This window comes from Cardiocondyla obscurior, linkage group LG26 (genome assembly GCF_019399895.1).
Source record: "Cardiocondyla obscurior isolate alpha-2009 linkage group LG26, Cobs3.1, whole genome shotgun sequence".
Taxonomy (NCBI): Eukaryota; Metazoa; Arthropoda; class Insecta; order Hymenoptera; family Formicidae; genus Cardiocondyla; species Cardiocondyla obscurior.
The window spans coordinates 775,968-796,230 of record NC_091889.1 but is presented as its reverse complement, the minus strand read 5'-3'; the positions used below and the strand labels follow the sequence as shown (position 1 = coordinate 796,230).

The 20,263-nt window shown below is 34.8% G+C and overlaps 3 protein-coding genes across 6 annotated transcripts; 2 read left to right on the top strand and 1 right to left on the bottom strand.

Annotated features, from left to right (window-relative positions):
* Positions 1-124: 124 nt before the first annotated feature.
* LOC139112068 (ovochymase-like) lies at positions 125-6,778 on the top strand. The gene is made up of 10 exons (XM_070672854.1): positions 125-329; positions 1,199-1,606; positions 1,762-2,475; positions 4,430-4,615; positions 4,840-4,866; positions 4,989-5,155; positions 5,347-5,427; positions 5,523-5,814; positions 6,004-6,275; positions 6,428-6,778. The coding sequence occupies exons 1-10, from the start codon at positions 248-250 to the stop codon at positions 6,776-6,778; spliced, it is 2,580 nt and encodes an 859-aa protein (XP_070528955.1). The 5' UTR covers positions 125-247.
* Positions 6,779-7,815: 1,037 nt separating this feature from the next.
* LOC139111941 (CLIP domain-containing serine protease HP8-like) lies at positions 7,816-15,592 on the top strand. 4 transcript variants are annotated; one of them, XM_070672601.1, is made up of 7 exons: positions 7,818-8,482; positions 8,608-8,768; positions 8,932-8,982; positions 9,050-9,335; positions 9,518-9,786; positions 9,990-12,303; positions 12,664-12,830. In XM_070672601.1, exons 1-6 carry the CDS (start codon positions 8,428-8,430, stop codon positions 10,335-10,337), a joined length of 1,170 nt encoding a protein of 389 aa, XP_070528702.1. In that variant the 5' UTR covers positions 7,818-8,427; the 3' UTR covers positions 10,338-12,303; positions 12,664-12,830. The 4 variants fall into 4 exon arrangements, with proteins under 4 accessions (XP_070528704.1, XP_070528702.1, XP_070528701.1 ...); XM_070672600.1 differs by having other exon boundaries at positions 9,047-9,335; XM_070672603.1 differs by lacking the exon at positions 8,932-8,982 and having other exon boundaries at positions 7,816-8,482; positions 9,047-9,335.
* LOC139111932 (protein FAM161A-like) lies at positions 15,088-20,250 on the bottom strand. Its single transcript, XM_070672582.1, has 12 exons — positions 20,101-20,250; positions 19,920-20,027; positions 19,604-19,686; positions 19,454-19,529; positions 18,508-19,055; positions 18,158-18,364; positions 17,814-17,972; positions 17,357-17,575; positions 16,733-16,978; positions 16,528-16,650; positions 16,309-16,453; positions 15,088-16,056 (listed from the first exon to the last, which is right to left on the bottom strand). The coding sequence occupies exons 5-12, from the start codon at positions 19,047-19,049 to the stop codon at positions 15,658-15,660; spliced, it is 2,040 nt and encodes a 679-aa protein (XP_070528683.1). The 5' UTR covers positions 19,050-19,055; positions 19,454-19,529; positions 19,604-19,686; positions 19,920-20,027; positions 20,101-20,250; the 3' UTR covers positions 15,088-15,657.
* Positions 20,251-20,263: the final 13 nt, after the last annotated feature.

Sequence of the window (20,263 nt, the reverse complement as noted above, 5' to 3'; positions counted from 1 at the left end):
AGGAATTTTTCCTGTCTGGTCCGCTCCTGCTAATTAGCTTGGCGAAGCTTGTTAACAGCGGTAGTGGGGACAGTTGTTGACCCTGGCTCTGGTCACTCTATCATGAATAGTATGACTACTATCGTCAGTTGATGTTTCGATCTTCAGCAAGATATTAAACGGGAGAGAACGCTGGAGACTGAGCGTGTTTTCACTGTTAAAATTGTTTAACTGTGATTGTTTCTTAATATATTTAGTTAATATAACAATGAAATTAAAAATTCCATCGAGAATGTCAACCTTCTTGGTGTTCTTCAAGTTTTTAACATTGCTGATCGGTATTCACGCCCGTAAGTTGATTCTTAAAACTGTATGAAACATAACGTCAACGTTATTTAACATATTAAGCTAAGGCGAGTATCCCGATTTATTTATTCAATACTTTGCCATATTGAACATCTTTTTTGCGGATTATTTAATCTTTTTCTTTCAAAAATGTAACTTTTACAGTATATTTATATGCACGCGAATTTAATTTCACTGTTGGAAGCTCAGTCACCATTGGACACGATTATTTCGATTTCTGGCATTATAAATTATTAATTTCTGCACGCTACGTGCGAAAACAAAAGTCAGATATTAATTCCGATTACATCTCTTAAATAGTACGCAACACTATTCTCATTACGTCATTGAATTAATAGCTACCGTCATGGATCAAAAAACAAGTATAATTAACGTAATTAAAACAGTTTTGTTAATTTTTGCGCGCTGTGACGCCTAAATCGGAAATATTCTTTAGATTACCTCAAAATTATATAAACAATTTATGTCAGAAAGCCTTTGCAGTATAAAAAAAAGATAAGTTTACCGACCAGTTTTCTGTTCAGAAAACTAGAAACTTTATTCTAAATGCTGCATATATGTATATAAATAGGTAGCAAAAAATAAGAAATATTGCGTGCTTTAGCGAAACAACGCTACAACGCTAAATAATCCTTACGCATTCACCAATTACTAAATCAATAAGTAATATATTCTAAGAGACATCTGTTTTTTTTTTTTAATTTTTAATTTGCTTTCAGAATTAAATTCAATTGCTCTCAAGACTAAAGGTGGACACAGAACACTTTGTTTGCGATTCTAATATTAATAACATAATTAATATTTTTATTTTATTAATAATGCTGTCTTTCTTTTCTGTTCTTATTTTTTATAGAGGTACAAGTCTCGCGGACAGACTGTAGGGTCGACGGGCAAGTGGGTGCGTGCATAATTCCACATGATTGCCCGATATTGTCAACTATACTCCAGCAATCGCGGGACCAGGCTATTACTTATCTTAGACGCAATCATTGTGGCTTCGAGGGCTCGAATCCACTAGTGTGCTGTGTCGGTAGCGCGAGCATAAACACCCGGCCAGGTGGTTCCACGACGAATCCTGGGTCCACGCAGAGCTGGAATCCGGACCAGAATCCTCAGCCCGTCGAAAATATCGCGGCCGACCTGGCGAACAATCCTCTGCTACCTAGCGATTGTGGCAGCGACTTGGTGCAGAAGCTGCTCGGTGGTGAACGCACGGATCTCGACGAGTTTCCCTGGATGGCACTGTTGGAATACCAAAAACGTGAGTAAAAAGAATATTAATTAGAAATTAAATCTGCATAAATGTTTAAATTATCATTTCGCAATTAATAATTATAATTAAATAATAATTTAAAATTGTTAAATTAATAATATGTGCGTTCAGATGTGCTCAATATTTTATGCGTCCTCTTGCAGCCAATGGCAGATCTACGGCATGCGGCGGAGTCTTGATTTCCAAACGTTACGTCCTTACTGCTGCTCACTGTATCAAGGGCAAGGACCTACCAACTAACTGGCGTCTGACCAGCGTCCGTTTGGGCGAATACGACACCGACACTGAAACAGATTGCCTACCGGATGGAGCCGACGGCACCGTGAATTGCGCTGATGATCCTGTAACCGTAGGGGTGGAAGAACAGATCGCCCACGAGGAGTACCAGCCACAGTCGCGGGACCAACGCTACGACATCGCACTGCTGCGACTTTCCCGCGACGTGAAATTCACCGGCTTCATCAAACCTATTTGTTTGCCATCGAACTCGTCGCTGAACGGCAAACTCTTCGTGGCTGGCTGGGGTAAAACGGAGACCCTCTCGGCTTCGAATGTTAAATTGAAATTAACGTTGCCTCTCGCGGACCAGAACCAGTGCGATCAGACCTACAGTAACGCCGGTGTCCAGCTGGGACACGGGCAAATCTGCGCGGGTGGCCAAAAGGGTAAAGACTCCTGCCGAGGCGATTCAGGTGGTCCTTTAATGGCAGTTGAGAAGGTCCCCAATGGTAACCGCAGGTGGACCGCCGTGGGTGTTGTGTCCTTTGGCCCATCGCCTTGCGGCATGCAAGGATGGCCCGGCGTATACACAAAAGTGATAGACTACGTCCCCTGGATTCTCAGCAAATTAAGACCCTAAAACGAGACATCATGTAGAAAAAAACAAGTCATTTAACCAGTTAATAGAAACGATAAATTAAAACATATTACGCGAACAAATGTATCTTTATAGTCTGACATATTTTATAAAATTAATTAGCACTGTAGAGATTCATTTATATGTTATCAAACTAGTATATTAGTTGTATATTAAACTTATTATTAAAGTTCTTTTGAAGAAATTAATAAGGAACGCAGCGGAGAGAAGTTTAAATTATAATAGATAAATTATGTGTATCTGAGAGATAAAAAATGAGATTATCATTACATAATAATTAAAATATTTTTCCTACGCAAAACATTTATAAATATATTCAATAATGTTAGAAAATAAAAGTAGTAACTACTATATAGATAAAAATTATGACTTTAATTGTTCGTTTTATATTATGTATTTATGACGGCACGTTGTACAAAAAATATCCGAATATTTTTAAAAATTGTAATATTGACTAAAATCATCGAGAAGTCAACATCATAAAGATCTGTTAAGTTTTTAATAACATTAATAAATGAATATTATTTCTCAAACGTATTAAATTTTTTATTTTATTTTAACGCCTTCATTTATTTTCCGTTTCATTTAATATTGTTTTAATAGTTTCCTTATATTTTAAATAATAATTATGCTATCAAATCCTTCATGCTCGTTCTACAGAATGTTTATTCTTAGAACGGTGTCAATCATTGAAAAGTTGCGATATAATTTGCATGTTCAATTATTTATCAATTATTACTTGTTCAATACAGGGAAAAACTAAACTTTATCCTACAATTCTCCTTTAAGGAAAATGTAGCATAAAATTGTAAAGAACTGCGAAATTATCGATGATGTATTTGCTCCCGGCTATCAATACACAGGTCACAGTGGAACTTGACCTATTACCACATCACAGTGAACTATGTATGTACCTCACAACTTGGGATAGCAATGAGTAACGAAAAACGATGATATTAAAGATTTATAATCGACAAATTAATACTAATAATATCTTATATAAATAATTATTATTTATATAAGGAAAATCTACAAGCAACCGAATTTTTTCTTTTCAAATTTTGCAAAATAGAAATCCTCGAAAGTTCAATGACTATTAAATTTTACAGTAATAAATAAATATAATAACAAGTACAAAGAGGCGATCGTGACATCAGTAGTGAATTAAAAAAGCTGGTATTTCGTTGCAACTTGTCATCGTTGACGATAATGACTGTGATTTCCAACAGGACAACATTCCAACGTAAATTTTATTATACAATAATGTTATCTTGGGAAAAACCTACTGATTATAAAAGTCAATAAGTATATTTTTGATTAAATTTTGTTGTTTTTCGCCAGATTTGTTGAAGCTACCATCTTTCAAAATTAAAATTTTCAAACTTTTAATTTCAATAAGTACTCACTCGACTGTTTTTCTCCTCGCTTTTCCTCTTATTTTACACTCATCTCTTTTCACGTCTGCCTTTTAATCACTATAACTTAAACGATAATATAAAAAATTTTTTTAGTATCAAGTCAAGCTTGTTGAATTTATTAAAGCTTGCGTTAAAAAATTTCAATGTAAGAGAACAAGATTTTCTTTTATTTTTTCCTTTTTTTTTTTAAAGGTTTGTCTATTTTTACAAGATTATAAACCACATGACTCATGTGACTCAGCTTGTGGTAAGGAATGACCACCCAGTAGCTACTCATTATAAACGATTTCCGTTAAACCAGTAGATTAATATTTACTAGCAGGCAATGAGAGAGCTTAGTCGAGATTGGCAACTCGTGTGGAGTCGATTAGTATTGATTTCGATTTGACTCATAACACATCTTAGCTCAAAAATAGATTCAGTAAAGAAGATTGAAACGCGAGTAAAATTTTATCGCAGTTCGTCGTAGTGCTCTCTTTGTAGTGTAGAGTTCTCTGGTCAAAGCGCATTAATCAGTAAAAACCGGAATTCGCAGTGGAACAGAAAAATCTCTGGTTTGGGTTACAAGCGAAAGAAGTCACAATATATACAGCGGCTTTGAAATTAATCGGCCAAAAATTATATTAACGTCACAAATAAAAATAAAAATGTTCGAAGCCACGTTCGTTTTTCTGTTAGGCGCTCTGACGATAATTAATGCACGTAAGTAATTAATTACAATTTAGTTGTGTCACAGTTTTATACTGTATGATTATTCTATCTGAAAAACACGTTAATTCTTGTGATAAATATCTCTTTTTTGTTTTTAAATTGTTTAATAGTTTATACGCATTTTATACGTACTTATTATATTTTTAATACATATTTATACAAGATGCTTTTTTAAATGTGTTTAATTTAAAACATTTTAAATTATTTTTATACAGGTATATATTACACACACTTAAGATTCGGTATGTTGGATTTGTTCTTAACTTGAAAAATAAAGGCTCGATCTTTGAAATATCAACAATTAAAAAATATTAATTAATAAAATTAAGCAATTAAGCAACTAAGCAATAATTTATTGTTACAGAGAACAGATGCTCAGAAGAAAATTTTAATTGTATCAATATTCACAACTGTTCTGAAATCGTAACGATTCTGAAAGGCTCAAGACCGCTTTCAGTACGAGCATGGGAAACACTGAACAACTCGCATTGTGGATTTGACGGCAAAGACCCGATGGTTTGTTGTAATCAGGTAATTAATCAGAGTCAGAACTCATTAATCTATCAACAGAAGCATCAAGAAGCCCTAACTAATTTATAATTTATATAATTATAAAATACTAAGTAGAATAAGGTAATAGAGTTAAAATCTCTTTTACATATTAATTAAATTTAAATATTCCTTTTCCACTTTAACATATATTAATTTATGTTAATTTTTAGCGACAAGCAACGACAACTACGACAACTACAACTACAACTACGACGACAACAACAACTACGACAACTATAACACCACCAGACGTAAGATGATTAATTTTACTCGCGTTTTTTTTGTCTAAAAATTAAATTAAAATATTACTTATTCTGTTTTAAACTTTTTAAATATTAATTTTCAGCAGCAGACAACAGAAACAGAAACAATTACTACAGAAAGCCCCGAAAATGAACCTAGTCCACCAGATGTGACAAATCATCCGAATTTACGTCTCTTGGATCACTTCAGATGCGGGCCCATTGTACAAAGAAGGGTGTTTAATGGTAATAAAACTGGAGTCTTACAGTATCCATGGATGGCAATACTCGCGTACGACACAGGAAGACCAAACCCGGAATTCCGTTGTGGCGGTTCGATAATCAACTCCCGTTACGTTCTCACTGCAGCTCATTGTGTTACGACACTTCCATCAAGTAAGAAAAAATCTCATGTCCACGAATATGAAAAAAAAAAAATTAAAGAACTTATTTAAAAAAAGGCGAGAATAAAAGTTAAAAATAACGTTTAAAAATTTAAGTAATCAAGAATGTTATTCTCAATGAATTTTTACATGCTTTCTGTACCTGGTCTGTATTTCTGTAATTCGAATTGTCATTTTACAGCTCTCAGACTAGTAAGCGTCAGAGTAGGTGAACATGATATAAGTAAAGAACGTGACTGCGAAAAGGGTTCCGAAGGAGAGGACGTCTTGTGCGCTGAAAAATATCAGGACTTCGAAATAGAAAGCGTCACCTTCCATCCGAATTACACGAGAACACTGCTACAAAATGACATCGCGCTCATCAGATTGAATGGCACTATTGACTTTACTCCTCGAAATGTCAAACCCATTTGTTTGCCTTTCGGTTCAGCTACACAACTAACACATGAAAGAGTAAGAATTAATTAATATAATTTTCACTTAAATCATTCCAAGTAAAAAGTAATAAAGAAAGAAGCGAATTAAATCTAGCTTTTACTTATTTCATCTTAAAACATTAAAGTTTACTGCTAAGTATTTGTACTAAAAATTCTTTTGATTGACAGGCTATAGTAACTGGTTGGGGCGCGACGGAAATTGGTCCACGTAGCCGTGATCTTCTACAGGCGAAGCTACCTATAATGAAAAATGAACAGTGTAAAGAAGTATATAAGCGAACTGCAAAAATTTGGTACAAACAACTATGTGCTGGCGGTGAGGCACACACAGACTCCTGTATGGGCGATAGCGGTGGACCTCTCCAAGCGAGTGCCAAATATAACGGCAAAGCAGTGCGCTATGTACAGTATGGCGTGGTAAGTTATGGATTAACGAGATGCGGCACTACAGGTGTTCCTGGAGTTTACACCAAAGTATCGCACTACATGGACTGGATCCTGGACTCTATAACAAATTAAAGAGCGCCTAAAATACAAACCGTAAATTAAAGAGAAATAATTAATTGAAAAGACGTCAAATTGATATTTAACTTACGTCAGTTGCACGTCTTGTGACGTCAAATTGAGGTTCTATAATCGCCCAACCGGATACTGAATGACATCATTGAATCGGTTTGACGTCATTGTAAATCATTATTTCTCCCTAGATATTAATGTCAAAGAAAGATATACTGTTAATAATACATCTGTAATTTATTTTATTGTAATAAACGTTTCTAATACCTTTTACAACAAAACCTGTAAATAGTTTTATTTATCTAATAACGAATAGACCAATTCATAATTTCATAAAACTGATTAAATTCTTTTCTAAAAAATGTGTAATATATATTCGTTAATTAATAGATTGCAAATTTATCGATCGTTCTACTCTGTATTTTTATTTCTTCTTTAAGTTATCAATGAGCATGAGTCAGTGTGCAACTGACGTTTGCCATTATCACATTATAATAGTATACACATATCTACGCTAAGAAATGTCGAAAAGCATAAGTACAAACGACCGCGCAAAAAAATCTAATTAATTAGTATTTTTAATGTTTTCTTAATTAAAGATTTTTACATTATTAAAAAAAATTTCTTTTTACACTTTGTAAAAAAGTAAATTCAAGATTGCCGCGAATTAGTTGTATTTATTGGGCTCAAAGTTCGTATATAACATTAAATTAAAAAATTTTATTAAATTTAATAACAAATAAGCAAAAAAATAACTCTAATAAGTTTTGAAAACGATAGTAAATTTTAATAAAAACGTTGATATCTCACCATAATTTCCTTCATCTGTAAACGATGACTAACAATTGCACTTGGCAACTAAACTACGTTCTTCCGCAAGTTTGTACCATTCTTCGTACCGCTTTTGATAATAAAAGTTGTGACGTAGATTGCTGATTAATCTTTCTCCGATTTATCTTCTTATTTCATTCCTACGAGACAGCGAGGCGTAATTTAATATTTTTTCCTTCTAACGTATATCTTAGAAAACATTTTTATTTTAATTGATCGATTAATATCATGATTAGTTGAAACTAAAAATTAATTTTTATAAGAAAAATTAATTCTTACTTAAATGAGCAATGTAATTAATGATGTTTGATTTTACGTGACATCTTGTGTCCGTTTACTGTGATTAATTGAGATCATTTCAATTTCTTTCTCAAAAAAAGATCGTGCGTTTCTCATTTTTACAAAATTCAATACAGAAATTGCAGTAATTAGGACTTCAATTTACAATAAATCACGGCAATCGATGGGTCATTATCAGCCATCCCTACTCAACCAACACATTTAATATAGCCTAATCACGAGAGAGCTCAGAAAGAAGAGACCAGCAATTCTCAGAGTAAATTAGTACTGATTTTGATCCAAGCCACGGTGCATCTCGGATTGAGTGTAAATTCAATGCGAGACGTTGAACATAATTGCTAATAAAACAGAGCTCTTTGTTTCAAGTACGTTAATAATCGGTGAAAATTATTAAACCAAGAAAAAGAAAAATTTTGGGCTTGCTTTGATCATCGAGGAAGAGTAGAAAAAAAGCCGTAAATAATACTGTGTATCCACTTTAAGATTGATTCAAGAGCTGTATTCTAATATCACGAATAAATATGACGTTCATCAGCACGTTCATTCTTTTCCTTACTTTAACAGCAATCGATGCACGTAAGTAACGTTTTTATTACATAAATTCTAATGCCAGTTGCATAGAATTTTCATAAAAACATTTATTACACCGTTCTCGCTCTAAAAAATTAATTAGCTTTATGTTAAGTAATTTATTGTTATAGAAATTAATTGTTCACACGGAAATTGCATCAATATTCGCAACTGTCCGGAGATCATATCTATATTGAGAGGTCCAAGACCGTTTCCGCCCGAAAAAATTCGATTCCTTAGAAAATTACAATGTGGTTTTGAAGGCAACGATCCGAAAGTTTGCTGCAACCAGGTAATTAAACTTTATCAAGAGTTTAATTTCTTAACAAAAGTATCAAAAAGTCTCAACTAATTTACTATAGTAAAATAAATAAATACAATTAAATATTTTATATATAATATAATTTATAACCATTAATTCAATGCTCGTAGTAAATATTAATTTATTAAAATAGACAATGACGATAACGACCAAGCAACTGGAAAGTGATTTAAGTGTATCACAGGTGAGATAATTAATTAAATGTTAATATTACTTACGTTTTCTTCTTGTTAAACGTTCATTTTTAGCAGCAAACAACGACAATTATGACAGAAGAGTCGGGAATTGATCTTGGGCCACCAAATGTGACAAATCATCCGAATTTACGTCTCTTGAATCACTCGAGGTGCGGATTAACCTCAATGGGATTGAAAATGTTCGGTGGTGAAAAAACTAGAGTCTTGGAATTTCCGTGGATGGCATTACTCGCATACGACGACGTGGAAAACCCAAACCTAGAATTCCGTTGTGGCGGTACGATAATCTCTTCCCGTTACATTCTCACTGCAGCTCATTGTGTCACGTCACTTCAAACGGGTAAGGAAAAATTTCATGTCTATAAATATTAAAAAAAAATTAAACTTATTAAAAAAAAATTAAATTAAATTAAATTTAAAAGTAACGCTTAAAAAGTTAATCAAGAATATTATTCTCGATAAAGTTGTACATACTTTCTGTTCGTGGTCTGTATTCCTGTAATTCGAATCGTTATTCTACAGGTCTTACATTAGCAAGCGTCAGAGTAGGTGAGCATGACATAAGTAAAGAACGTGACTGTGAAAAAGATTCTGAAGGGCGCGAAATCTTCTGCGCCGAAAAATATCAAGACTTTGGAATCGAAAACGTCACCTTCCATCCCAATTACACGAAAGAACATAAGCAAAATGACATCGCTCTCATCCGGTTGAATGGCACTCTCAACTTTACTCGTCTAAACGTCAAGCCTATTTGTTTGCCATTCAAGCTTCCGACAGTAGTTCCTGAAAGAGTAAGAATTAATCCATGTCTCTCTTCCTTTAAGCTTCCACTTAAGAATTTATAAAAAGAGAAGCGGTTAATTAATTCTATTTCTCATTAATTTTATTTTAAAAGATTTAAATTTACTACTAATTTAACAATAATAATTAAAAATTAACTGTTTCTATAAAATCTTAATTAAATTTAATTAAAAAATTCTTTTTTAATTAATAGATCATATTGACCGGTTGGGGCACAACGGAAAATGGTACACGTAGTTCAGATCTATTACGAGCGAGTCTACCTCTGATAAGAAATGAACTGTGTAAAGATATATATAAGAAAGTTTCAATAGTTTCGTACAAACAACTGTGCGCTGGCGGTGAGGCAGGCACAGATTCCTGCAAAGGCGATAGCGGTGGGCCTCTCCAAGCGTTTAGCAGGTATAACATCAAATCATTGCGCGTTGTTCAGCATGGCGTGGTCAGTTATGGAGTAAAAAACTGTAGTCTAGGTGTTCCTGGAGTTTATACCAGAGTAGCCTACTACATGGACTGGATCCTCGACTCGATGACGGATTAAAGCGCGTCTAAAAATAAAAAATTGCAAACGTTTTACACATTCCTGATTTTTAAAGACGTAGAATAAGCAGTGATGCTAATTGTGATTGAAAAAATGAGAATACAAGTATAATATAAAATTAACTTTAAAAGACGGGCAGAATGAATAAAATTGCAGCAGCATATGTATGTTACTGTAATTACAGTAACGTATTTGACGTCAAATTTATGTTTTATAATCGCCAATTAGACGTTAAATGACGTCGTTGATTCGACGTCTGTGCAATGATTACTATCTCATTGGATATTAATATCAGAAGAAGACATAGAGTTAAATCACATTTGTTATTTATTTTTATTGTAATTAATTGTCATAAATAAATGTAACGAATTTTGTAATAATACTTGCAAATATTTTTGTTCGTTTAATAAGAAAAAAACCTATTTCTTGGTAATTCCATCTTGTTAAGTTGCAAAATTATCGATAATTATACTTCTTTAATCTTTATTTTCTATTGACGTTATCAATATACGAGGGTCATTGTGGAACTGATCTCTTGCCACTATCACATCATAATAACATATACATATGCTAAGAAATATCGAAAAGCAAAATCAAAGACGAATGCGCTAAGAAATGTAATTAATTAATTACTATCTTTAATGATGATTAAATTCCAAATTTCCACATTATTTTAAATAACATTGTTGATCAATTCAGAATAGCTTTCTCTTTAAATTTTGTAAGAAAATATGTTCAAGATAATGACTGTTAATTTGTGTTGGTTGCATTACTTAATTTACAGTATTAAATGGCTCTTCGATATCACGCATTTCCTGTACAAATTCTATATTTATTGTGATCAAAGATCATATTACACATGATAATTCGTTTAAAAGTTTTGGCGAGTTGAATAGCAAATAGCCGAAGAGATAACTCGAATGGGTGGTATTATTGGAAACGATAGTGAATTTGGAGGAAATTGTTAATTCTTCGCGTGACTTTCCTCATCCGTCAACGATGACTAATAGTTGCACTTTGCAACAAACCCACGTCCTTCCGCAAAATTATACTATGTTTTGAAAACTCCTTTGATTACAAATGTTGTAACATTTGTTTTTTTTAAACATTTAACTTCTTATTTAATTTAATATCTTTTCCTTTTAACTTCTTATATCTTACAGGAAAAATTTTTGTAATTCCGTTTCTTTGTATTTTGTAGTTTCTTCGCATCAATAAATAAATATATTTCCTCATTATGTAAAAAGTCAAGTTTTCAAAGTAAACAAATAATGAATAATACAATGTACAAATAAAAATTAACTCTCTAAGTAAAAAATTGCATCGACAACTGAGAGTTATTAATTCACGCTGTGACGAGTAAAATTTTAATCCTTAATAATAAAAATTCGTGCCGGAGAATAATAGTCTTTTTTTTTCTCAAGAAAAGCTCGCGCGTTTTCAATTTTCTCGGAATCGTATGCAGGAGTTGCGTAATTGAGGCTTTAATCGTCAACGAATCACGACAATCGATGGGTTATTATCAGCGATCGCCCCCACCGAACCCAGCGGATTTAATAGATTCAAGAAGTCGTGAGGGAGCTTAGAGAGGAGAAAGAGTCGACTGGCAACTCGCGGGCAGGGAATTAGTACTGGTTTTGATCCGAGACGCGGTACACCTCGGCTCGAGCGCGAACTCGATGCGAGAGATCGGACACGATTACGAGTGGAATTAATTACATTTTTCAACGGAGCTCTTTGTCCGAGGTGCGTTAATCATTGGTGAGAATCATCGGAGCGAAACAGGAAAATCCCCGGCCTACTCCGATCCGCGAGGACGAGAAGAAAGAAGAGAGAAAACAGAATAGCTATAATTACTCACAATTTTGAGAATAATTGACGAAAAACTGCTTGCTGATGTCACAAATAAACATGATGTTTATCGGCACGCTCGTTCTTTTCCTCGCTTTAACAACAATCGATGCACGTGAGTAGCGTTTTTGTTACACATCAGTTCTGATGCCAGTTGCACTGCATTTCCATAAAGATTTTATCTGAAAAATTGTAATTCTAATGAGAAATCTTCTTAAATAGATTTTTAAAATTAATTCAAGTATATTAAATTATAAAATCTTATCTTACGTTAATTAATATCTTAAACATTTTGTGTACCGATCTGGATCTAATTTTATATTTATATCGAGATTAATATTTAATTTAAAACATTTAAATCTAATTTCGCGTGTGTTCAAAACCCGATGTTATATTTATTCTAAACTTTAATCAATTTAAAATGTTTTCAATTACTGATTAAGAAATTAAGTGATTAAAGAATTTACTGTTACAGAAATACAATGTTCAAACGATAATTGTATCAACATTCGCAACTGTCCGGAAATTGTATCGATTTTGAAAGGTCCAAGACCACTATCGCCAGAAGCGTTGCAGGCCGTCAGGAATTCACAATGTGGTTTCGAAGGCAACGATCCAAAAGTTTGCTGCAATCAGGTAACTGTATTTCATGTACCTAAATATATACTCTCTCATTAAAAAAAGTTATAGTATTGTATAATCTACAACTATTAATTTAAAAAACGAAATAACATTTAATGTCATTAAAAACATAAATATAAAAGCTAGATAAAGCAAAGAGTTTTCTAATTAGAAGTCGTAATTAATAAAAAAAAACCCGTGTTTTCCGTAAATAAATTATTTAACAATTATGTGTTACTAGTAAAACTTTTCCATTTGTGTTTTATCTATTGCAAGTTTCTTGAATAAGTTCTTAAAATGCTAAAAAGTTCTTTATTACCAGATTGCTTACGAATGCTTTTTCTCGTCGAGGTCATCAGTTTAATGCGACGTATCCGTTATATCTTCATTATTTTTACATGATATACCATATGTATACATCATGTAGCATTATTTGTGTAATAAAGATGCGTCGTCTCTGCGAACCGTTTAAGTCTTCTAAAATAATGTTCAAACAGGTTTCTGTGACCTCGAGTTTCCGCTGTATTCCGATCTCGTTGTATTAGAAGGACATCGAGTTAAAGCCTTTCTGACAAAAATTTGAAAATTGCAAAGCTTATTATACGGCAACACTAAAATAATATATTATACTGTAATTAACATTTTTTAATCAAATCTTCAACGTATATTCGTAACAAAGTAATAAAAATATTTCAAAGCTGAAATATATCTTTAACGTTGATTCGCGGAAGTCCATTCGTAATTTAAGCAACGCAATGCTTACATTCGAGAAGTGTAATAATAATGTTCATTAACAGACAACTACAAGTAACACAACTACAAGTAATACAACGGGGACAACTAATTTGGAAGATGACGGAAACCCGCCAGATGTGACAAATCATCCGAATTTACATCTGTTACCTCACAAAGTGTGCGGGCCTATCATCACACAGAGGGTGATGGGCGGTAACTCAACCGGAATTTTTCAATATCCATGGATGGCGTTAATTGCATATGATACCGGAAGACCAAATCCAGAATTTCGATGCGGTGGCTCGATCATCTCTTCGCGGTACATCCTTACAGCAGCTCATTGTGTCACGTCACTTCCAGGAGGTAAGAAAAACTCTTATACCCATGAGCGTGGCGAAAATTAGAAGACCTGAAAGTATAAAGTTTAAAAAACGCTGAAAAAACAATTTTCAACGGAATATTATTTGCTTATAATGTAATTTCTTTGAACTTGCGTGATACAAATTATTATTACCTTGCAGGTCTTAGTCTAATAGGCGTCCGAGTAGGAGACCATGACATCGACAAGGAACGTGACTGCGAAACAGATCTTAATGGGCTCGAGATCTTATGCGCCGAGAAATATCAAGATTTCGGGGTGGATTCTGTTATCTTCCATCCGGAGTACACAAGAACGAAACTGCAAAATGACATTGCGCTCATTAGATTAAACAGTACCATCGATTTCAGGCCTAGGAACGTCAAGCCTATTTGTCTACCATTCGGTTCTGCAGCAACACTAAACCACAAAAAGGTAGGCAAATAATAAATGTACATTTGTTCCTTTCAGTTATTCCAATCTAGAATTAATAAAAATAGAAACAGCCAAATTACTTTGTTAGTTGGTTATTTTATTTCAAAAGTATTCAAATCTACTACTAAACGAGTATTAATTTGATAGTAATTAGAAAAAGCGATCTTCGTTCTTGAAGAATTATTATATATAACGTTTCTCGTATTCTCTATTTCTCTTTCTATCTTTCAAATTAAAATTAATAATTTATACACCTTTATAAATGTCTCTTCGATTCACTATCACTTTTTTTTTAATTCCTTCTTTCGTTGTAATTTATTTATTTCTGTTAATGTTTTTGTAAATGTTAATGAAGACTATTTCACTTCTATAGGCTGTAGTGACTGGATGGGGCGCAACTGAGAAGGGTCCGCGTAGCGAAGCCCTTTTGCAGGCAAAATTGCCGGTGATGGACAATGACCAATGTAAAGAAGTATACGAGCGCACCGCGCAGATTTGGCACAAGCAACTATGTGCCGGTGGCCAGATAAATGTGGACTCCTGCTTAGGTGACAGCGGTGGACCTTTACAAGCGAGTGGTATATACAATAGTAAAAACGTGCGCATCATCCAACATGGCATAGTTAGCTTTGGACTAAAACAATGCGGCACCAGAGGATTTCCTGGCGTTTACACTAGAGTCGCTTATTATGTGAACTGGATCCTCGACACGATGACAGATTAAGCTTGACCGACGTTGCAAACGTAACGGTCTTTCACAATATTTCTAATCTTCATGTGTTCGGGATATAGTGACGTAAACGCAGTGCTCCGAATCGCCATGTGAATGAGACTATAAATATCACAGAGACAATTAATAAATACAACAATGTATAAAATTAATCGAAATATGGACAGAGTAAAGTGGCATCTAAAAAAAAGAACTCAAATAAATACCATTAGTACATATAATTGCAATTAATAAAGATAATTATATTATTAATACTTTGACGTTATCCCTTTACTAGAGTGAAATAAGTGTTACTGCCGATTCAACTTAATCCATTTGATTGCTACTTTTATTCCATATGTGATAAATATGTTACGTCTTCAATGAGAAAAAAATGAAAGATAAAGAAAGAGAAAAACGGACGTTTTCTGCTTGCTAATAGATATTTGTGCTAAATAAATGCGTGATTGTAATTTATATAATGACATGTAATGTTGTTTTTTACGTTTTGTAATATATCGACAATATACGATTTTTCCATAAAAAGGTATTTTTTAATTCCCTAACATCTACGAGGAACGTGTTTCTATCGTTCGCAATAAAATTGGACTTTATTCTTCAACAGTGGCATCGTCACTGCGAGACCGTTCGTCGCTGCTGAACAACTTTTCGTTGCGATCCTCGATCAATTCCGCCGTTTCGTTAATCGATACTTTCAACGGGCCGCGATCGGCTTTTCTTTTTAGTGTGGAGGCTTCTGATTTGGTTGCTGATTTGTCGGAAGAATCACCCGACGATTTTGATGATGACTGGCTTGAAATCAGAGTACCGGAAGAACTGGTTAACGATCCTGAGTTCGGTCTAGAATTGCTGGGAAAGCTCATATACGAATCTAAGCTGCTTGACGTGGACCTTTTTGACTGCTGCTGTTTTTTCTTTTTCTTCTTTTTTTTACGAGCATGAATGCTCTTCGAAGTCTTATGTTGCGCCTTCACGAGCGACTGAAAACTCTGTAAAATTCATACAGAAAATATAATTTACGCAGTACTTTGTAAGAACGGGTATATTCTAATTTATATTATTTTAATTTTATCTACTTTATAATAAATTAATACATGAAAACACGTAAATAAGATATTCAGATACGTTTTATCTCAAAGAAGACAGTCATATTCAATATAACTGGTATAGTTTTAATATAGATTTAATAACGTGTAATTATTTTGTAATATTGATTCATGCAAATAAGAATTTCGCAATACCTGAGAATGACGTTCGAAGAGAGTCGGTATTTGCGTCACACGGTCCAGCATCATCTCCATCTGCAATCGATGACGTTCGGCCTGTTCCCGTGCCTCGTCGCGACGAAGAGACGTCCGTATATTCAAGTCTCTATCATGTTCGTGCCTTGTTTTCGCGACATTAGATCAATATTTAGTTATAAAACTTGGCAAGCTTAGATCTATAGATCCAGAGCGTACCTCGCGGCCGATCTCAGGGCCTTCCACGCGGGTTTCTGACCGATCAGCGACTCCCTGAACTTCAGTATCTGCTCCCGACGCTTCTCCTCCATACGTTCCTCTATCTCACGCTCCAGCTTCTCTCTGCAATGGATTTTTTCATTGCTATTTACAGAAAACAAATTTTTTTAATCAGCCATTATTTTCATGAAATTTGAAACCGTACCGTGAGGCCTGACATCTTAGAATTGCGGCCAGATTATTTCCGCGCGAAGACAATATTGATGTCATCGCGGATCTGGTTCTGTCTGATGTTGCGGTTGCTGGAGTGACAGACTCGTCCTCATCCTTATTAGACGTCAAGTCCTGCAAATGTGCACAGGCGGACTTGACACGCTCGCGCCTTGCCATCGATGGCGGCAAGGAAGAGGACTTCAGCAATTCGGCGGCCCTCACCCTTTTCCTTAGCTGCCTGGAATCGCGCGCGTAAATCCTTACGCTAAATCTGATTGTTTTTAATCGTTGACCGTTTCTTCAATTCTCGATTTTTTATTCGCAAAATTTCGACAAGTCGCTTAAATGCCTCCAAAACGGCAGATTTTAATAATAAAACAATCATAGTGTTTGATTAAAAAAAAACATTAATATTTCCTAAACATTCAATCCAAAATTATTACTTTGCAATCATTATTGGCACAAAGAAAAATAAAAGCGGAAAGAGTTATATTCGTAACTCGAAAAATCTCGTAAAAAAAAAAAAAAAAATTAGTTATATTAAACTCGTATGCAAATGTCTATTTAAAATTGTCTGAAATAAAACATGTAAAGAATGTGACAATTAACAGCTGACCTATAGTATTCGTCCTCAAGCATACGATCATAAACCTCGGTGCCGAACAGGTTTCTTGGCACTGGTTTGGCCTTGAAACGTGAAGAGTAGTTCTTGCTTGAACAGAGTTCAGGACTGGACCTCGCCATGGACCGCCAAGCACGACGGTCGCATTCAAGTTTAAACGGTCGTACTTGCGACAGCAGGTTCAATGCGCTCTCTTCACGTACGATGCGACTTCTGAAAATAAAAAATGCACATTATGTTACAACATTAATTATGACCCGAGATTTCTAAACGGTAGTTTTCTAAACAGTAAATAAATTTGCAGCTTGATTTAACAATCTTAATATTGAAAAAAACATCTAAAAATATAATTCAACTTTCAGAATCGTGAACATTACGGTATTAACTCTGAGAAATTAAAAGACTTATTTTTATCTGAAATTTTTATCTAAAAATGGAAACGTCAGTTGACCTTTCCTCCTTCTCAGCCATCAATTTGTCATAAAGCGGTATTTTAGATGTGATAGGAATCGGTCTGACTCGTCGCTTTTTCGAAGGACTCTTCTTTTCGTTGTCCTGATTCACGCGCTCGACTGTTTCTACTTCTGTCATGTATTTTTCCGCCTCTTCTCTAAAATAAAGCATAAAACATTCTACATTAATTTACGAATAAAAACTAAAAACTAATATATTTTTACGCTAATACTATTCGAAGAAAACTGACAGAGAAAAATATTTAAAAAATGTATTCGGAAAAAAAATTATTTTTAATCTCGGACACAAACATCTGTTGAAAATCATTGTTCAGATATTCACCTCAGCGTGAAACTAAATGGCCTAGGCACTGTGGGGTGCCACTCTTTCGAATTATTCGGTGGTAAACTTTTCGTCTCGATGCTATCTTCGCCATCGCTATTCACGCTATCATCGCTCTTTGACTCACTCCACGTACTCCAGCTCTTACTAGCTGCGAGTATCTCCTTATTACGTATTGTCTTTGTTTCTTTGTCTTTATCTCTGCATCTGAAATCAACGGAATTCAAAAATGCAATTTTACGGCAAAAGATAATTAAAAAAATGTATATAACTGCGCGCTATTTCTCTAATATAAGTACATCATTAAAACGGTTGCTCTCCATTGTCGTCCGGTAATTAAAATATATTACCTGTACGTTAACAGATCCTGATCTTCGGCGAGGCCAGCAAAATTGCCGGACGAGAACAGTATCGGACTGCTGGTTCTGGATTCTTCGAGGTAACACTTCTTACCGTTCAATTTCAGATCGTCGATGCTCGACTTGGTATTCTTTGACTTCGAATCCTCGTTTCTCGTGATCGACAAATGCGGCGGTAGCTCTTCCGCGTCGTCCAAGGAGTTCTTTAGATTTTCCAGCAACAGCCGCTGCTTCCTTCTTAAATATTCGACCTTCTGTTTGAACTGCTCGTTCGACAAGTGATGTATCTGCCCGTAATCCGGTATACTTTTTAGGAACATCAGCAAGTTCTCTAAAGTGTCGCGCGGACTCGACGACTCCGAATTTTCAAGGGCTTTACCCTCGACAAAATTAATCTTCTTCACCTTTTCTGATCGTTGACTTTCGGATGATAGACGAGGACGTTCGTAAGACGGTGTTGGTTGCCGGCTGCAAGGGTCCACCGGCGTTTTCACGCACGAATGAAAGAAGGATGTGCCTCTGTGCTCCGTCATGGCTTACTAATTTATTATCAAATAATAAAACATATTTAAAATAAATTAATTGTTGCAGCATAAAAAAGAAAAAAAATGTTTTTAAGCAAAATAGTAAAAAAAAACAAATTAATAACATTTAATTATAATTTCTAATTAACGCAGTTATTATTTCTAACAATACCTAAATAATATAATTTGATTAAACACTCTAAAGTTATAAGACAGGGCAATTAATGTAGATTTGCCTCAAAACTTTATTTACAGCCATATCTCTCAGAAACGCATAATTAATTGACAAAGGCTAAACCTATCCAACACAGAATATCGCAGCAACATTGTCTCGATCGAGACCGTTTACCCAGCCAGATTCTCAATGAGTTCTACCTTTATATTTCGAAGATCTCTCGCTTATTAATAATCACCTTCATCTTCCAGACGATCAACCAAGGGCGATTGCAGGCCGAAGTAGAAGGTAGAGGCCAGCAGTCAGATCCAAAACTAAGAAAGCAAAAGACGCCTTGCGTTACTCGTCGATTACCTCGGCAGCCTTTGTTATACCGCTCGTACAATACCTGCCGGAGGGGATCAATGCGACCTGGCGTCACCGTCACCATAGTGAAGTTCGCGAGGAAGTGTCGACGCCCTGCAGCCAACCCTTCGAAAATAAATGGCGCGTTAAAGAACCTGATCGATTCGTATGAAATTAACATGTAAACGCGTTGCCATCGTACCCGCGCGATCGAAAGAATATCTTCGCATCAGATTGCTTTGTCGAGCCTAGGCACAAAACTCGCGCGTGCGACGAAACCCGAGCGGTACGTCGTCGAAATTTACCCTCAGATGATTACAGCCTCTTTTAATTAACATAAAAATTCGAATAATTCTCACCTGTAACGTCGTCCTACGTATATCTCTGCTGCTCAATAAATGTCGGACGAAGACGGGACGATGCTGCAAGTGAACTATCGAACTTTTGGCGCTCATAAAAAGCATTTCCTGGTATACACATATATATATATACGTAAACATATATACAGAATGATTAAAACAAAAGAACAGCAAATCTAACCATTGTCTTTCATCAGCGTGCTGCCTCGCACCTTCGCTTTCGGATTTACTCAGCGTACGTATTTGAATAAGTAACATTTTCTTCCAGCAAGTCTAATTACTCTGCGACAAAAGATTGAAGATCTCTGAAGTTGAAGTTGCTCGCAGCCTCTTTCCGTTACTTC

What these genes read in the sequence shown, in the direction of transcription:
- LOC139112068 (XM_070672854.1), top strand. Translation starts at nt 248, where the DNA reads ATGAAATTAAAAATTCCATCGAGAATGTCAACCTTCTTGGTGTTCTTC. An exon ending in CGATGGTTTGTTGTAATCAG is followed by an intron (nt 5,156 to 5,346) that starts GTAATTAATCAG and finishes GTTAATTTTTAG; the next exon opens with CGACAAGCAACGACAACTAC. An exon ending in CAACTATAACACCACCAGAC is followed by an intron (nt 5,428 to 5,522) that starts GTAAGATGATTA and finishes ATTAATTTTCAG; the next exon opens with CAGCAGACAACAGAAACAGA.
- LOC139111941 (XM_070672600.1), top strand. Translation starts at nt 8,428, where the DNA reads ATGACGTTCATCAGCACGTTCATTCTTTTCCTTACTTTAACAGCAATC. An exon ending in GTGATTTAAGTGTATCACAG is followed by an intron (nt 8,983 to 9,046) that starts GTGAGATAATTA and finishes GTTCATTTTTAG; the next exon opens with CAGCAAACAACGACAATTAT. An exon ending in TGTCACGTCACTTCAAACGG is followed by an intron (nt 9,336 to 9,517) that starts GTAAGGAAAAAT and finishes GTTATTCTACAG; the next exon opens with GTCTTACATTAGCAAGCGTC.
- LOC139111932 (XM_070672582.1), bottom strand. Translation starts at nt 19,049, where the DNA reads ATGACGGAGCACAGAGGCACATCCTTCTTTCATTCGTGCGTGAAAACG. An exon ending in CAGGATCTGTTAACGTACAG is followed by an intron (nt 18,365 to 18,507) that starts GTAATATATTTT and finishes CGTTGATTTCAG; the next exon opens with ATGCAGAGATAAAGACAAAG. An exon ending in ATGGCTGAGAAGGAGGAAAG is followed by an intron (nt 17,576 to 17,813) that starts GTCAACTGACGT and finishes TTTTATTTTCAG; the next exon opens with AAGTCGCATCGTACGTGAAG.